Source organism: Nerophis ophidion, linkage group LG24 (assembly GCF_033978795.1).
Source record: "Nerophis ophidion isolate RoL-2023_Sa linkage group LG24, RoL_Noph_v1.0, whole genome shotgun sequence".
NCBI lineage: Eukaryota > Metazoa > Chordata > Actinopteri > Syngnathiformes > Syngnathidae > Nerophis > Nerophis ophidion.
In genome coordinates this window covers 9,893,953-9,913,803 of record NC_084634.1, presented here as the reverse complement: position 1 = coordinate 9,913,803, position 19,851 = coordinate 9,893,953, and the positions used below count along the sequence as shown (strand labels likewise).

The 19,851-nt window shown below is 43.5% G+C and overlaps 2 protein-coding genes across 2 annotated transcripts in view; both read left to right on the top strand.

Annotated features, from left to right (window-relative positions):
• LOC133542179 (prepronociceptin-like) overlaps positions 1-6,273 on the top strand; it is a 54,274-nt gene extending 48,001 nt beyond the window's left edge. Inside the window, exon 3 of the mRNA XM_061886063.1 lies at positions 4,138-6,273. Coding sequence (XP_061742047.1) covers positions 4,138-4,662 — 525 coding nt within the window. The 3' untranslated portion in view covers positions 4,663-6,273. The remainder of the gene's footprint in view (positions 1-4,137) is intronic.
• Positions 6,274-16,815: 10,542 nt separating this feature from the next.
• On the top strand, positions 16,816-18,296 carry LOC133542122 (uncharacterized). Its single transcript, XM_061885979.1, has 3 exons — positions 16,816-16,914; positions 17,006-17,083; positions 17,172-18,296. The coding sequence occupies exons 1-3, from the start codon at positions 16,826-16,828 to the stop codon at positions 17,938-17,940; spliced, it is 936 nt and encodes a 311-aa protein (XP_061741963.1). The 5' UTR covers positions 16,816-16,825; the 3' UTR covers positions 17,941-18,296.
• Positions 18,297-19,851: the final 1,555 nt, after the last annotated feature.

Here is a 19,851-nt window from a genome sequence, read left to right as displayed (position 1 = left end):
AAGTTTGAGCCACTGAGGAAGGCTGAGTGGCGGGAGAGCGGGCGGCCGTAAGGCAGGTGTTGGCGACCAAGCTCTTAGGAGCACGCTACAAGATTATGGCTTGGGACATATGATGTATGACATGATGTATGATGTGTGAAATGTGATATACGACATACAAAATATAACATGATGTGTGATAACATATGACATATGGTGTATAACATGACATGTGATGTATGACTTATGACATATGATGTATAACCAATTATGGGTGACATATGATATACGACATATAATGTGTAAGATGACGTATGATATATGACATATGATGTATAACATGATGTATGATGTGTGACATATGATACACGACATTTATGGTATAGCATGACGTGTGATGTGTGACATAATATATACCATATAACGTACAACATGATGTATGATGCGTGATGTATGATATATGACATATAATGTATAACAGGACGTGTGACATAATATATATCATATGATGTACAACATGATGTATGGTGTGATATAGGACATAATGTATAACATGACTTGTGATGTGTTACATATGCTATATGACACATGATGCATAATATGATGTATGATGTGTGAGGTATGATATATGACATATAATGTATAACATGACATGTGAAGTGCGACATATGATTTATAACATGCAGGGTTTCCCACACATTCATTTATTTGTAGAAAAAATAAAAATAATATTTTTAAAAAAGGAATATATATATATATATATATATATTTTTTTTTTTTTTTTCCGGCTTTTGACTTGCTCGACAGCTCATAAAAGCAATGGGACTCTGTCTGTGAATTGAACTTCCATCCATCCATTTTCTACCGCTTATTCCCTTTCGGGGTTGCGGGGGGCGCTGGCGCCTATCTCAGCTACAATCGGGCGGAAGGCAGGGTACACCCTGGACAAGTCGCCACCTCATCGCAGGGCCAACACAGATAGACAGACAACATTCACACTCACATTCACACACTAGGGCCAATTTAGTGTTGCCAATCAACCTATCCCCAGTTACATATTATATAAATATGTAAATATTATATAAATATGTATATAAATATGTACATAAAGTGTTGTAATTATATTCCAACTCCGCGTTCCAAGCCGCCCGACCACACCAACACAAATAGATGCCTGACCTGTGGGAAACCTGACATGACACGTGACATGTGACATATGACAATGTATAACATGACGTGTGATGTGTGTCATGGCATGACATATGATGTATGATGTGTGACGTATGATATACAACATATAATGTATAACATGACATGTGATGTGTGACTTAGGATATATGACATATGATGTATGACATGATATACGGCTTGTAATGTATAATATGACATGTGAGACATATGAGATATATGTATATGATATATAACATGACGAGGGATTTGTGACATAATATATGACATATAATATATAACATGATGTATGATATGTGACATATAATATACGACATATAATGTATAACTATACGTATGATTTGTGACGTATGATATGTGACACATGATGTATAACATGATGTATGATGTGTGACATGATATATAACATGGCGTGTGAAGTGCGACATATGACATATAACTCTAACGTGACATGTGACATAATTGTATAACATAACATGTGATGTGTGACATATGACATGACATATGATGTATAACATGATGTATGATGTGTGACATGTGATAAAATTTATAACATCACAAGTGATGTGTAACATATGATATATGACACATTATGTATAACGTGAAGTATGATTTGTGACATAATATATGACATATAATGTATAACATGATGTATGATGTGTGACATATGATATACGACATATAATGTTAACGTGACGTGTAATGTGTGACATATATGACACATGATGTATAACATGACGTATGATGTGTGATGTATATGACATGATATTTAACATGACGCGTGACATATGACATATAATGTAAAACATGACATGTGATGTGTGACATGACATATGATGTATAACATGACGTGTGATGTGTGATGTATGACATATGATGTATAACATGACGTGTGATGTATGACATATGATGTATAACCTAACGTGGGACGAGACATATGACAATGTATAACATGACGTGTGATGTGTGACGTATGACATGACATATGATGTATAAGATGTGTAATGTGTGACATGACATATGATGTATAAGATGATGTATGTTGTGTGACATGACATGACATATGATGTAAACATGATGTATGATGTGTGACATATGACATACAACATATGATGTATAACATGACGCGCAATGTGTGACATATGACAATGTATAACATGTAGGGGTGTAACGGTACACAAAAATTTCGGTTCGGTACGTACCTCGGTTTAGAGGTCACGGTTCGGTTCATTTTCGGTACAGTAAAAAAAAAAACAAAATATACATTTTTTTGGTTATTTATTTACCAAATTTGTAAACAATGGCTTGATACTTTTAACATTGGGAACACTAAAATAAGTCTGCCCACGTTAATCCATATTAAACTGCCTCAAGTTGTTGCTTAGATGAAATAAAACGACACAACTTTTCTACTACATATAAAAAGTGCAACATTAAACAGTCTCAAGTCAACTCATCATGCTTAATATATTACAGTTGACTTTTATTATGTAAATGTTATATTTGTATCAACATGTGATAGCAGGGACCCTGCCATTCAAAACTAGGCTGCTACATTACTAATGATTAATGTAACTTGAGCTGAAAAAGTAGTACAATAGCAATAGGAGAGACTATTCATCTCTAAACACCATGGAGTTCATGTAGACTTTATGATGCACTTACATTATTATATACACTATCACAGACAGAAACTTTTCATTTAACATAATGTCCTTTTTTGCTGCTTCAACACACCTCAATCAACACTGTCCGTAACACACACACACACACGCGCACACACACACACACGCCGCAAAATTAGCTAACGTTGCGCTAAAAGCTAATTAGCCTTCACCTAAAGCCAGGGCTGCGAGTGAGCTGAGCTGCAGTTTGTTTCTAGAAGGTCAAATGGCTTATAGTGATGTTTAGAAAATAGTTGACTTGGAAGTGTTTAGTATAACTTGGGGAGAGTCCGTTGCTCCCCTGCTAAACGCCTATCTGCTCGACGCTGAAGCGCTGACTAGATGCGCTCTGAATACGCACTGCTGATTGGCTTGTTATCGCTACGGTTGTAACCAATCAGATGGTTGTGTGGGAGGGACAATGCAGGGTGCTGTGTACAGACAGAGGCAGAACGGAGCGGAGGAGCTTGTTAAGACTTTAGCATGGGTGGCTACTTCATATGTTCGTGTGGAACTCGTTCGGTACTCCTCCGCACTGATCCGGAACCCCCGTACCGAAACGGTTGAGAACAAATACACGTACCGTTACACCTCTAATAACATATAATGTATAACTGTACGCAGTGTTGGTAGATCACCTGCAATTGCAAACCTTGTTTACACTATTTGGTACTTGTTTCTTGGGATCCGAGCTTTTCTTCTTTGGCCCACCGACTGCGTGACAAAATCTTTGGCTAAAAACAAAAACCCCATCCTTGTTGCTCTGGAGGTTATGTTTGGCTCTGCAGCGTCATTTCATTTCATTTAATCATCTTTTTCCTCTGATGAATCCGACGTAAACAAGCAATGAAAAGCTAATCAAAAAACACTCGCTTTGAGTGCACCTTCTGCTGCTCATGACCAACAAGCTGACTTCTTCAAATCATCGCTTGCTTTTATTTTACGGTCGCCATGGAGACGCGGCGTAGTGTTGTTCACTTTTATACGCGTCACAGAAATACAAGTGTTCATGTTAGTGTTTAAACCCATTCAAAACTGCGATGTGCCGCGTGACCATGACTGAAGAAGTCACTAAACCACGATAAATGGGCAAAATGAGGACAAATAAAGGTTGTTTGGACGTTATATTGGTAGTACGGTGCATTGAAGTCCGTCATCAAGCCACGCTAAGTTAGCAATTAGCTTGGTGGGCTTTTAAATGGACACGACTGCGATGCCAACAAAGCAAAATAAAAAAACATGCTGACTCATCGTTGTTTTACTGTCCCAAAGGCAATCAAGTTAATGTGCTTCCTTCTCGCTGCAGGTGTGTTTGCTGGAGTGCACAGGTCACATGACCTCCTCGCTCACCTGGGATCTTTGCAAGCTCGAAGGCACAGCGGGCGAGCTGGACGTGACGTCTCTACACGCCGACTCTGAAGGCCCGGCGCCATCTTCGCAGGAGGCGGACCAGGACGAGCGGCGCTTCGTTCGCTTTGACTCGTCGCTGATGGAGTCCTCGCGGGAGGAAGAGGAGGAGGAGGATGAGGAAGAGGAGGAGGGTCAGGACGACGGGAACGTGGCGAGCGATCGCCACCGGAGCTCGGAGACCGTCAGCTTGTACAAACGCTTCGGTGGTTTCCAGAGGGGCCGCCACAGTTACAGGAAGCTGATTGGCTCCCCGGCGAGGCACCTACAGAAGCGCTACGGCGGCTTCATAGGCGTCCGCAAATCTGCCCGAAAATGGAACAGTCAGAAACGAGTGAACCAGCTGCTCAGGCAGTATCTTGGAATGAGGAGCAGTCGTAACTTCTCCCCCAGCGCACGAGTCTGGCGCCACAACAAACTGTGACCTTCGATACCTCCAATGTTCACGTGGCAACTGTGACCTCATCAACATGTACAATATGACCTCATCATCATGTACAGTATGTCTTCATCAACACGTACAGTATGACCTCATCATCATGTACAGTACCACCTCATCAACACGTACATTACGTCTTCATCTACATGTACATTACGTCTTCATCTACATGTACATTACATCTTAATCAACACGTACAATATGTCATAATCAACACGTATATTACGTATTAATCAACACGTACATTACGTCATAATCAACACGTACAATATGTCATAATCAACACGTACATTACGTATTAATTAACACGTACATTACGTATTAATCAACACGTACATTACGTCATAATCAACACGTACATTACGTCATAATCAACACGTACAATATGTCATAATCAACACGTACATTACGTATTAATCAACACGTACATTACGTCATAATCAACACGTACACTACGTCTTAATCAACACGTACACTACTTTGTCATCAACACGTACACTACATCTTCATCAACACGTACACTACGTTGTCATGAACACGTACATTACGTTTTCATCAACATGTACATTAAGTCTTAATCAATACGTACAAAACGTCTTCATCAACACGTACATTACGTCTTAGTCAACACGTACGATTTGTCGTCATCAGCTCGTACATTACGTCTTAATCAACACGTACATTACGTCTTAATCAACACGTACATTACGTCATAATCAACACGTACATTACGTCGTCATCAACACGTACATTACGTCTTTTTCAACACGTACATTACGTCTTAATCAACACGTACATTACGTCTTAATTAAAATGTACATCACGTCATAATCAACACGTACATTACGTCTTAATCAACACGTACATTATGTCTTAATCAACACTTAAATTACGTCTTAATCAACGCGTAAATTACGTCTTAATCAATACGTAAATTACGTCTTAATCAATAGGTACATTACGTCATAATCAACACGTACATTACGTCGTCATCAACATGTACATTACGTCTTCATCAACATGTACATTACATCTTAGTCAACACGTACAATTTGCGTCATCAGCTCGTACATTACGTCTTAACACGTACATTACGTCTTAATCAACACGTACATTACGTCTTTTTTAACACGTACATTACGTCGTCATCAATACGTACATTACGTCGTCATCAACACGTAAAATATGTGGTCATCAACACATACATTACGCCTTCATCAACACGTACATTACATCGTCATCAACACGTACATTAAGTCTTATTCAACACGTAAATTACGTCGTCATCAACACGTACATTACGTCGTCATCAACACGTACATTACGTCGTCATCAACACGTACATTACGTCTTCATCGACACGTACATTACGTCTTCATCAACACGTACATTACGTCTTAATCAACACGTACATTACGTCGTCATCAACACGTACATTACGTCGTCATCAACACGTACATTAGGTCGTCATCAACACGTACATTACGTCTTCATCAACACGTACATTACATCATAATCAACACGTACAATATGTTGTCATCAACACGTACAGCACGTCCGCATCAGAACAACAATAAAAGAATTAGACAAATGCAATTGATGACATTTTGTTTTACTGAAGACTTTGCACTTTCATCAATGTTTCTTTGCACCAAAAGAGTAGAACACACTAATGTCAACCACCTGCTCGTGTCGACAACACTCATGTCGACAACGCGCTCATGTCGACAGCACAATTATGTCGACAGCAAAATCATGTTGACAACACAATTATGTCGCCAACACAATTACGTCGCTAACACAATTACGTTGCTAAAACGCACAATTATTTGGACAACTTGCTCATGTCGACAACATGCTCATGTCGACAACACGCTCACATTAACAGCACAAATATGTCGACAGCACAATTATGTTGACAACATAATTATGTCGACAACATACTCATTTCAACGACATACTCATGTCGACAACACACACATGTGAACGGCACAATTATGTCGACAACACAGTTATGTCGACAACACGCTCATATCGACAACGCGCTCACATCGCCAACTCGCACACGCCAACTCACAATTATTAGGACAACTTGCTCATGTCGACAACAGACTCGTGTCGACCACACACCCATGTCGACAAAAAAATTACGTCGCCGACACGCTCATGTCGACAGCAGAATTATTTGGACATCTCCCTCATGTCAACAACACATTCGTTTTGACAACTCGCTCATGTCGACAACAGACTCATGTCGACAACTCGCTCATGTCGACAATAGACTCATTTTGACAACACACTCATGTCGACAACACAATTATGTCGACAGCACAATTGTGTCGACAGCACACTCATGTCGACACAATTACGTCGCCAACAAGCTAATGTCGACAGCACAATTATGTCGACAACACACTCATGTCAACAACCCACACACGTCGAAAACACACTCGTGTTGACAACACATTCATGTTGACAACACAATTACGTCGCCAACACGCTCATGTCGACAGCATAATTTGGACAACCGGCTCATATCGACAAAACAAATGTGTTGACGACACGCATACTTGCCAACCTTGAGACCTCCGAATTTGGGAGGTGGGGGGCGTGGTCCGAGGTGGGGCGGGCAGGCGTGGTTAAGAGGGGAGGAGTATATTTAGATTATTAATATATTATATATATATTATATTATTTATTATTATCGTTGTTTATTGTGAGCGAACTGTGGTGCTGAATTTCCCCCAGGGATCAATAAAATACATTCTATTGTATTCTATTCTATATTTACCACTACATTCACCAAGTCAAGTATTTCATATATACATATTTATATATATATATATATATATATATATATATATATATATATATATATATATATATAAAAGAAATACTTGAATTTCAGTGTTCATTTATTTACACATTTACACACGGATAACACTCATCTACTCATTGTTGAGTTAAGGGTTGAATTGTCCACCCTTGTTTTTCTAACCATACGCATGTACAGTAGATGGCAGTATTGTCCTGTTTAAGGGAGTCAAAACATTGCTGTTTATGGCAGACGAACTGCTTTACGGTAGCCGAAAACGGACTGCTGTTGTTGTGTGTTGTTGCCGCGCTGGGAGGACGTTAATGAAACTGCCTAACAATAAACCCACATAAGAAACCAAGAACTCGCCCTCCATCATTCTACAGTTATAACGTCATTGGGCAGACACGCTCTTTATACACGTCACTCAGGTCCGCATGGAGCTGGAGGGGGCGTGGCCTCCAGCTCCGCCTGAATTTCGGGAGATTTTCAGGAAAAAATTTGTCCGGGACGTTTTCGGGAGAGGCGCTGAATTTCGGGAGTCTCCCGGAAAATCCGTGAGGGTTGGCAAGTATGACGACACGCTTATAGCAACAACTGTGTTGACATCACGCTTACGTTGTCAAAAAGGCTCATGACGAGAAGACACAAATGTTGCCAACACAGATGTGGACAGTCTACCTATATCAACTTGTAATGCCTGTTCCCATACACGAGCGCTTTTGAACGGTTATTAGAATATTTGACTTACACTTTATGTTAAAGGCCTACTGAAACCCACTACTACCCACCACGCAGTCTGATAGTTTATATATCAATGATGAAATATTAACAATGCCACACATGCCAATACAGCCTTTTTAGTTTACTAAATTGCAATTTTTAATTTCCCGGGAGTTTGTTGTTGAAAACGTTGCGGAATGATGACGTGTACGCGTGACGTCACGGACTGTTAGGAAATATTAGCGCTGCGCACACACACACGGCTAAAAGTCATCTGCTTTACCCGCATAATTACACAGTATTTTGGACATCTGTGTTGCTGAATTTTTTGCAATTTGTTCAATTAATATTGGAGAAGTCAAAGTAGAAAGATGGATTTGGGAAGCTTTAGCCTTTAACCACACAAACACACGTTGATTCCTTGTTTAAAATTCCCGGAGGTGAAGCTTTCCTATGGATCAGAGCGGTCAAGCGAACATGGATCCCGACCAAATGTCAACCAGCAGTTTTCGGTGAGAAAATTGTGGTAAAAAGTCGCCACTTACCGGAGATCAGCTGAGCTTGTGCCGGCCATACAGCTGCCGTCGACTTCCATCCGACACTGGCCTCAAACACTCGTGGACAAACCCCTCCGACTATCAGGTACTATTAAACTCACTAAAACACTAGCAACACAATAGAAAAATCAGGGATTTCCCAGAATTATCCTAGTAAATGTGTCTAAAAACATCTGAATCCGTCCCAATGCAATCGCGTTAATTTTTTTTTTTTAAACTTGAATATTTTTTTTTGTCCGTCGCTTTCAATATCTTCAAACACGAATCTCTCATCCTCGCTCAAATTAATGTGGAAATTGTCGTTTCCTCGGTCCAAATAGCTTTTTGTTGGAGGCTTCCATTAAAAACAATGTGAAGATGTGAGGAGCCCTCAAAGAATGACGTCATCGTCTGCGACTTCCGGTAAAGGCAGGGCTTCTCTGTTAGCGACTAAAAGTTGCGAAACTTATTGTCAATGTTCTCTACTAAATCATTTCAGCAAAAATATGGCAATGTTGCGAAATGATCAAGTATGACACATACAATGGACCTGCTATCCCTGTTTAAATAAGAAAATCTAATTTCAGTAGGCCTTTAACATTAGCCTAATGATATGCCGCTCAGATTACTACGCGTGTTAACAGTGCCCATATAGCAGGAATCCCCTACCTTTTTGAAACCAAGAGCTACTTCTTGGGTACTGATTAATGCGAAGGGCTACAAGTTTGATACACACTTAAATAAATTGCCAGAAATAGCCAATTTGCTCAATTTACCTTTAATAAATAAATCTATATATATTAAAAAATGGGCATTTCTGTCTGTCATTCAGTCGTACATTATTTTCCTTTTACGGAAGGTTTTTTGTAGAGAATAAATGATGAAAAAAAACACTTAATTGAACGGTTTAAAAGAGGAGAAAACACAAAAAAAAATCTAATAAAATTTTGAAACAGTTTATCTTCAATTTCGACTCTTTAAAATTCAAAATTCAACCGAAAAAAATTAAGACAAAAACTAGCTCATTAAAATCTTTTTGAAAAAATTTAAAAAATAATTCATGGAACATCATTAGTCATTTTTTCCGATTAAGATTATTTTTGGAATTTTGATGACATGTTTTAAATAGGTTAAAATCCAATCTGCACCTTGTTATAATATATAACAAATTGGACCAAGCTATATTTCTAACAAAGACAAATCATTATTTCTTCTAGATTTTCCAGAACAAAAAATTTAAAAGACTTTGAAATAAGATTTAAATTTGATTCTACAGATTTTCTAGATTTGCCAGAATACTTTTTTTTTATTTTAATCATAATAAATTTGAAGAAATATTTCACAAATATTCTTAGTCGAAAAAACATAAGCTAAAATGAAGAATTATATTAAAATGTATTTAATATTCTTTACAATAAAAAAATAAATACTTGAACATTGATTTAAATTGTCTGGAAAGAAGAGGGAGGAATATAAAAGGTAAAAAAGTATGTGTTTAAAAATCCTAAAATCATTTTTGAGGTTGGATTTTTTCTGTAAAAATGTCTTTCTGTAGATTATAAGAAGCAAAGTAAAAAATAAATGAAGTGAAGACCAAGTCTTAAAATATTTTCTTGGATTTTCAAATTCTATTTGAGTTTTGTCTCTATTAGAATTAAAAATGTCAAGCAAAGCAAGAGCAGCTTGCTAGTAAATTTAAAAATAATTGTAAAAATTGAGGCAGCTCACTGGTAAGTGCTGGTATTTGAGCTATTTTTAGAACAGGCCAGCAGGCGACTCATCTGGGCCCAAAGGGCACAGAGTTAGTGACCCCTGATATATAAAGTGTGTGACGGCCTACTTGAGGGACGGTTCACTCACCCACCCTTGGCAGAGTTTGTGGTATTTGTGTCCAGTTTGGTCCAGTTGGCGAGACTCCAATGTGGCCAAAAACACCTTCCGAAATGGCCAAAGTCCAGTCCGGCGTAGCAGGTTCACGCAGCCAGGGAAAAAGTCACTTAGCCCGTTGGCTGATTGGCTGATCGCCATGTTAGCTTCCGCTAGTTAGCACAGTCTACTTGCAGCTCAGCCTCTACCAGGCCGTCTTTCCGCCTTTACAAACGTGTTCCCTCCTCACAATAAAAAGTCCTTGTCAAAGAAATGCTTTCGTTCCTTCTTTCTCAATCACACAGCTTTTGACCGCCAGGTAAAGACACAGTTGACATCACCTCTGACTGACCGGTAAGATTGCCGCCAGCAGAAGATGCGTTCAGGGGCGGTGGTAAAAAAAAGTAGTTTGTGATACACCAGGGGTTGGGAACTTTTTTGGCTGAGAGAGCCAAACAAGCCAAATATTTTAAAAGGTATTTCCGTGAGAGCCATATATATTTTTTTTTAACACTGAATACAACTAATCGCGTGCATTTTTAAGTAAGACTAACATTTTTGGAGTATAATAAATCTCTTATTCTTTTTAATAACATTGTTATTCTGAAGCTAAACAACAATAAATAAAATACTTCTTACCATTAATGCGACTTCTTGAACTGGTGCGGTAGAAACCGGATGGATGGATTAAAATGCATGAAAATGTTTTATATTTTGATCTTTATTTTTGACTCTGTGATTACCAGCGGAATTATTCCTTACTTATCGTGTTAAGCAACGTCAGCTAAGATTTATCTGAGAGCCAGGTGCAGTCATCAAATGAGCCACATCTGGCTCGAGAGCAGGGGTCGGGAACCTTTTGGGCCGAGAGAGCCATGAAAGCCAAAGATTTTAAAATGTATTTCCGTGAGAGCCATATAATATTTTTTAACACTGAATAAAACTAAATGCATGCATTTTTAATTGACAACAACATTTTTAGAGTATAATAAGTCTCCTATTATTTTTTAATAACATTTTAATTCTGAAGCTAACCAATAATAAATAAAATACTTCTTACCAATAATGTGACTTCTTGAACAGGTGCGGTAGGAAATGGATGGATGGATTAAAATGCATGAAAATGTTTTCTATTTTGAACTTTATTTTTGACACTGTGATTACCAGCGGAATTATTCATTACTTATCGTGTTAAGCAATGTCAGCTAAGATTTATCTGAGAGCCAGGTGCAGTCATCAAAAGAGCCACATCTGGCTCTAGAGCAGGGGTCGGGAACCTTTTTGGCCGAGAGAGCCATGAAAGCCAAATATTTTAAAATGTATTTCCGTGAGAGCCATATAATATTTTTTTAAGACTGAATACAACTAAATGCATGCATTTTTAATTGATAACATTTTTTTTAGAGTATAATAAGTCTCCTATTATTTTTTAATAACATTTTTATTCTGAAGCTAACCATCCATCCATCCATTTTCTACCGCTTATTCCCTTTTGGGGTCGCGGGGGGCGCTGGCGCCTATCTCAGCTTCAATCGGGCGGAAGGCGGGGTACACCCTGGACAAATCGCCACCTCATCGCAGGGCCAACACAGATAGACAGACAACATTCACACTCACATTCACACACTAGGGCCAATTTAGTGTTGCCAATCAACCTATCCCCAGGTGCATGTCTTTGTAGGTGGGAGGAAGCCGGAGTACCCGCAGGGAACCCACGCATTCACGGGGAGAACATGCAAACTCCACACAGAAAGATCCCGAGCCTGGATTTGAACCCAGGACTGCAGGACCTTCGTATTGTGCGGCAGACGCACTAACCCCTCTGCCAACGTGAAGCCCTTGAAGCTACCAATAATAAATAAAATACTTCTTACCAATAATGTGACTTCTTGAACAGGTGCGGTAGGAAATGGATGGATGGATTAAAATGCATGAGAATGTTTTCTATTTTGAAGGTTATTTTCAACACTGTGATTACCAGCAAAATCATTCCTTGCTTATCGTGTTAAGCAATGTCAGCTAAGATTTATCTGAGAGCCAGGTGCAGTCATCAAAAGAGCCACATCTGGTTCTAGAGCCATAGGTTCCCTACCCCTGTACACCATTTTAAAGGCCTACTGAAATGAGATGTTCTTCTTTAAACGGGGATAGCTGTTATGATGCACACGCCATCTGCTTCTCCCTCCCCAGCAGTAGCACCTAGAGGCCCCGCTGTTCGCACAGCAAGACACGCCCCCGCACGTGCCGCGCAGACTGCAGCCATGCGCCTCCACAGCTGCCGACAATCACCTATCAACGCAGCTGGTCTTGACGAGAGGCAGCGGCATAAAGACTCACGCCACTGACTGCTCCATGCCGGAACAACCTTTTGATTCATACCTCCGTGTCTCTGCAGTGAGCGGTGCGTCTCACCTGCTAAATTCTTTCCCCGGACTCTGACTGCCTCCCTGGACCCTCGACCCCCCGCGCTTGCACCTGGATCTCTGGACGTCTCTCTCTTGCCCCCACGGACCTCGCTAGGATTTTGGACCTCTCTCGCTTCACCCTTCTGGACCTGTTTGCTACTGCAATCAACACACACTTACAACAACCCCAGGTAACTTATATTTGAGTAACTTCCACACATAGCCTTGCATCCACACACATAGTTGCATACACACCCCATGTACTCATCAAGCCAAAATAAAACCTTTGAGCTAGACCTCCTGATGTCGTGCCGTCTCCTTCCCCCAGTATAAACGTAACAGTTTGTTCCGGCCATGATGGAACCAGACGGCACGCAGATATTTCAAGCCACCCCTCTGTCCCGAGCCCCCTCGACACCTGAGATGTCTGCCATGTCGACAGTACTCCAGCAACACCAGAATCGTTTTTCCGAATTGGAGGACCATCTGAATGTCTCCATCTCTCGCCTGCAGGCTAGAGTGAACACCCTCAGTCCAAACCAGGTGACATTCTCCACGCCTGACACGAGCACCCCAACGACACCTTCCCTAGGGGGTCAGCCTCAACTTCGGGAACCCAAGATTGCCAGTCCTAAATCTTTCGAGGGGGACTTTGAACTTTGCAGAGGTTTCCTGGTACAGTGTGAGTTAATATTTCAACACCAACAGTCTCGTTATGCTACAGATGGTGCTAAGATAGCATTCATGTTCTCACTGCTTTCCGGTCCGGCATTGAAGTGGGCCACAGCAGCTATTAATAAGACTTTGGGACTGAGCTCCGATTACGTTGCTTTTCGTACTGAGTTCCTCGCAGTCTTCAACCACCCAGTCGATGCTGGGGACGCCGCCACAAGGCTGCACACAATCCGGCAGGGCTCCCGCTCCGTAGCCGCTTACACTCTAGAGTTCCGCACTCTGGCAGCTGACAGCGAATGGGGAGACAAGGCACTACAGAGCGCTTACAGGAGAGGCCTTAGCGAGACCATAAAGGACGGCTTGCTGCGGGACCGACCTTCCTCCTGCCGGGAGCTCATCGAGTTGGCCCTGCTTTTCGACCAAAGACTGTTGGAACGTGCCGCAGAAAGAGACCAAAACCCCTCCAGCTTCACATTGACACCCCTACCTCGACCTGCCGACCGTTGTCTTGCAGGACAGACATTTCCCCCGACTATGTCCCCTGCTACTATCACGGAGCCGATGCAGATAGGCAGGTCTCGATTGTCGACTGAGGAACGGGAGAGAAGATTCCGGCAACGTCTCTGCCTCTACTGCGGCCTTGCGGACCACATCATCCGCCACTGTCCTTCGCGACCGAGGGACCTGGCTCCCCAACCAAGAGGTATGCTGGTGAGCCATACCGCCGTCCCCACCTTAAAGAGGGAGAGAATGGATCCTGGCATACTGTTTCCTGCGACCTTGGCCTGGAACTCGAGGACATTATCAGTTGGGGCCTATTTGGACTCCGGGGCAGACGACAGCTTTATCGACTTTGAATATGCACGAAGAACCGGGATCCCCATGGTTCCTCTCGATACCTTCCTCTCCGCTCAAGCTTTGGACGGACACCCTTTAGGTCCCATCAAACACCGCACTATACCCCTGTCATTGACCCTCTCAGGCAACCATACTGAGACCATCAGCCTCTGGGTACTGGATGCCCCATTAGCCCCCTTTATCCTCGGCCGCTCCTGGCTTTGTCAGCACGACCCCCATATATCCTGGTCATCTGGCAGAATACTGGCATGGAGCACTTCCTGCCACGCGCACTGCCTCAGGTCTGCAGTAGCTCCCCCTTGCAGACTCAAGCCCACTTCACCACCTCCCGATCTATCCCGTGTTCCTTTGGCGTACCATGACCTGGCGGCTGTCTTCAGCAAGGAACAAGCTCTTTCTCTTCCACCCCACAGACCCTATGACTGCGCGATTGACCTGATCCCCAACGCGGTCCTCCCGTCCAGCCGTCTGTATAATCTGTCCCTCCCTGAGAAGCAAGCCATGAGTGACTACATCTCTGAGTCTCTCACCTCCGGAATCATCACCCCATCCAAGTCACCGGTGGCAGCAGGGTTTTTTTTTTGTTAACAAGAAGGACGGTTCTTTAAGACCCTGTATTGACTACCGACAACTCAATTGCATTACCGTTAAGAACAAATACCCATTACCCCTCCTGAGCTCATCCTTTGAGCCCCTCGCCCCTGCCACCATTTTCACAAAGTTGGATTTACGTAATGCCTACCACCTGGTGCGCATCAAGGAGGGTGATGAGTGGAAAACGGCATTCAATACTCATCTGGGCCATTTTGAGTACAGAGTCATGCCGTTCGGGCTCACAAACGCACCTGCTGTCTTCCAAGCCCTTGTGAACGACATTCTAAGAGACATGATCGATCGGTTTGTTGTTGTTTACTTGGATGACATTCTAATTTTTTCTAAGGATCTGCAGGAGCATCACCGACACGTCCGCGTCGTTCTTCAGCGACTCCTGGAAAACCGCCTCTTCGTGAAAGCCGAGAAATGTGAGTTTCACGCAACATCTGTTGACTTTCTGGGCTTTATCATTGAAAGCGGTCATATCAAGGCTGACCCCAAGAAGGTGGAAGCAGTAGTGGAGTGGCCCAAGCCTTCTACTCGGACGGAGCTAAGGCGCTTCCTGGGATTTGCGGGATTTTACCGACGGTTCATTAAGGATTTCAGTAAGGTGGCCGCACCACTCCATGCTCTCACATCTACCAACATTCCCTTTCAGTGGACCCCAGAGGCCGGGAGGGCCTTTTGGAGCCTCAAGAGGAGTTTTGTCTCTGCCCCTATCCTTGTTCATCCTGACCCAGACTGCCCATTTATTGTTGAGGTGGACGCCTCCGATTCAGGGATTGGGGCGGTGTTGTCTCAGCGCTCCAGGTTAGATACCTGTATCCATCCCTGTGCTTATTTTTCCAGACGCCTTTCGCCTGCAGAACGTAACTATGATGCTGGTAACAGGGAGTTGCTGGCAGTCCACGGCGCTTTGACAGAGTGGAGACACTGGCTTGAAGGGGCCAAACACCAATTTCAGGTCCTCACAGATCACCGCAACCTCCTGCATGTCCGGTCAGCTAGAAGGCTGAATGACCGTCAGGCCCGCTGGTCCCAATTCTTTTGCCGGTTTGACTACGTCCTCTCGTACAGGCCGGGCTCCCGCAATACTAAGGCTGATGCCTTGTCCCGGAAATTCTCGGAGGAGCCCGCCTGCACCGTCTCTCAAGAAACCATCATTCCTCCGGCCCGAATTATCGGCATGGTCACCTGGGAAGTGGAGAACCAGGTTCAGCGTGCCCTGCGCTCCAATCCCGGACCTAGGGGCGGACCCCCCAACAAGCTTTTTGTTCCCCGAGAACTACGCGCCAAGGTTCTGGACTGGGGGCATTCCAGCATCATCGCCTGCCATCCGGGATTCCAACGCACACTCTCCTTCATTCGACGGCGGTTCTGGTGGCCGTCGATGGCTTTGGATATACGTGAGTTTATCGCAGCATGCAGTACCTGTTCTCGTAACAAGTCTTCCCACAGACCGCCGGCGGGCCTGCTGTGCCCCCTAACTGTCCCCGGTCGTCCCTGGTCACACATCGCGCTGGATTTCATCACTGGATTTCCCTCATCCCGAGGTAACACCACCATCCTTACCATCGTTGATCGCTTCTCCAAAGCCGCACATTTTGTCCCTCTGCCTAAACTTCCCTCTTCTTCCGAGACGGCCGACCTCCTGACCACTCACGTGGTTAAGCAGCATGGCATTCCCATGGACATTGTGTCTGACCGTGGCCCCCAGTTCACTTCCCGGTTGTGGCAGTCATTTTGTAAGGGGATTGGGGCTACGGTCAGTCTTACATCAGGATACCACCCACAGAGTAACGGCCAAGCAGAGAGGACAAACCAATGTGTTGAGACCATGCTACGCTGTGTTACAGCCCGCCAACCTGCCTCTTGGAGCAAGTTCTTGCCCTGGGTCGAGTTCGCCTACAATTCTATGAAGAGCTCGGCCACAGGTTTGTCACCATTCGAGTGCTCCCTCGGTTACCAACCCCCTATATTCCCCCAACAAGAGGCCGAAGTGGCCCTCCCTTCTTCTCGTAGGCACATCAAGAAATGCCGTCAGATTTGGAAAACCGCCCGTGCTGCCCTGTTGAGGGCCTCCGAAAGAATGTGCCGCAGTGCCAACCGGCGGCGCATTCCGGCTCCATCCTACACTCCTGGACAACAAGTCCTGTTACGGGCCAAAGACCTCCACCTACAGGTACCTTCCCGTAAACTTGCACCGCGGTTTGTAGGACCATATACGGTGGAGGCCATCATCAACCCAGCATCTGTTCGTCTGTCTCTTCCCCCCTCAGTGAAGCGACATCCGGTGGTCCATGTATCCCAAATTAAGCCTGTTTGTAGTTCTCCACTTTCTTCCCCTGACCCTATTCCGCCCCCTCCTAGAATTCTGGATAACGGTGACCCAGTTTGGACCGTCAAGGAGATCCTTGGGGTCCGTCGGCAAGGTAGGGGTCTGGTATTTTTGGTAGATTGGGAGGGTTATGGTCCAGAGGATAGATCCTGGGTGCCGGCCTCCTACCTTGCTGATCCCTCCCTTCTGAAGAACTTCTATCAAGCCAACCCTGGAGCTCTCCGGCGCTCGTCGGGAGCCTCGCATAAGAGGGGGGGCACTGTTATGATGCACACGCCATCTGCTTCTCCCTCCCCAGCAGTAGCACCTAGAGGCCCCGCTGTTCGCACAGCAAGACACGCCCCCGCACGTGCCGCGCAGACTGCAGCCATGCGCCTCCACAGCTGCCGACAATCACCTATCAACGCAGCTGGTCTTGACGAGAGGCAGCGGCATAAAGACTCACGCCACTGACTGCTCCATGCCGGAACAACCTTTTGATTCATACCTCCGTGTCTCTGCAGTGAGCGGTGCGTCTCACCTGCTAAATTCTTTCCCCGGACTCTGACTGCCTCCCTGGACCCTCGACCCCCCGCGCTTGCACCTGGATCTCTGGACGTCTCTCTCTTGCCCCCACGGACCTCGCTAGGATTTTGGACCTCTCTCGCTTCACCCTTCTGGACCTGTTTGCTACTGCAATCAACACACACTTACAACAACCCCAGGTAACTTATATTTGAGTAACTTCCACACATAGCCTTGCATCCACACACATAGTTGCATACACACCCCATGTACTCATCAAGCCAAAATAAAACCTTTGAGCTAGACCTCCTGATGTCGTGCCGTCTCCTTCCCCCAGTATAAACGTAACAATAGCAGGTCCATTCTATGTGTCGTACTTGATCATTTCCCCGATATTGCCATATTTTTGCTGAAAGGATTTAGTAGAGAACATCGACGATAAACTTTTGGTCGCTAACAGAAAAGCCCTGCCTTTACCGGAAGTCGCAGACTATGACGTCACCCGTTGAGTGCTCCTCACATCATCACATTTTTTTTAATGGGAGCCTCCGACAAAAAGAGCTACTCGGACCGGGAAAAGGAAAATTTCCCCATTAATTTGAGCGAGGATGAAAGATTCGTGTTTGAGGATATTGATAGCGACGGAATAGAAAATAAATAAATAAATAAAAATCCATCCATCCATCCATCCATCCATTTTCTACCGCTTATTCCATTTTGGGGTGGCGGGGGGCACTGGCGCCTATCTCAGCTACAATCGGGCGGAAGGCGGGGTACACCCTGGACAAGTCGCCACCTCATCGCAGGGCCAACACAGATAGACAGACAACATTCACACTCACATTCACAGTTAAAAAAAAAAAAAAAACGCGATTGCATTGGGACGGATTCAGATGTTTTCAGACACATTTACTAGGATAATTCTGGGAAATCCCTTATCTTTCTATTGTGTTGCTAGTGTTTTAGTGAGTTTAATAGTACCTGATAGTCGGAGGGATTTGTCCACGGGTGTCTTGAGGCCAGTGTCTGATGGAAGTCGACGGCAGCTGTATGGACGGCACAAGCTCAGCTGATCTCCGGTAAGTGGCGACTTTTTACCACAATTTTCTCACCGAAAACTGCTGGTTGACATTTGGTCGGGATCCATGTTCGCTTGACCGCTCTGATCCATAGGAAAGCTTCACCTCCGGGAATTTCAAACAAGGAATCACCGTGTGTTTGTGTGGCTAAAGGCTAAAGCTCCCCAACTCCATCTTTCTACTGTAACTTCTCCAATATTAATTGAACAAATTGCAAAAGATTCAGCAACACAGATCTCCAAAATACTGTGTAATTATGCCGTTTAAGCAGACGACTTTTAGCTGTGTGTGTGTGCAGCGCTCATACTACCTGAAAACCTGTGACGTCTTGCGTACACGTCATCATTACACGACGTTTTCAACAAGAAACTCCCGGGAAATTTAAAATTGCAATTTAGTAAACTAAAAAGGTTGTATTGGCATGTGTTGCAATGTTAATATTTCATCATTGATATATAAACTATCAGACTGCGTGGTGGGTAGTAGTGGGTTTCAGTAGGCCTTTAAAGGCCTATTTGAACATTAACATTGGCTGACCGTCTTCTGAAAACCCAAAACCCAAGGCCGGGACGAGCTGAAAATTTGCCAATGATAAACAAACTTGCTTTATAAATAGGATATTTATTTAAATGAAGCATTTTTCTCCTTTGCAGTGTTGACACTAGGAATTTTCCAAATGGGGTCTCACAGTAAATTTTTGGAGTCCCACTTTTTTGTAAGCGTTTTGGAAAAAAAAAAAAAAAAAAAAAAATGTTGCATTAAGCTGTTATATCTCACATTT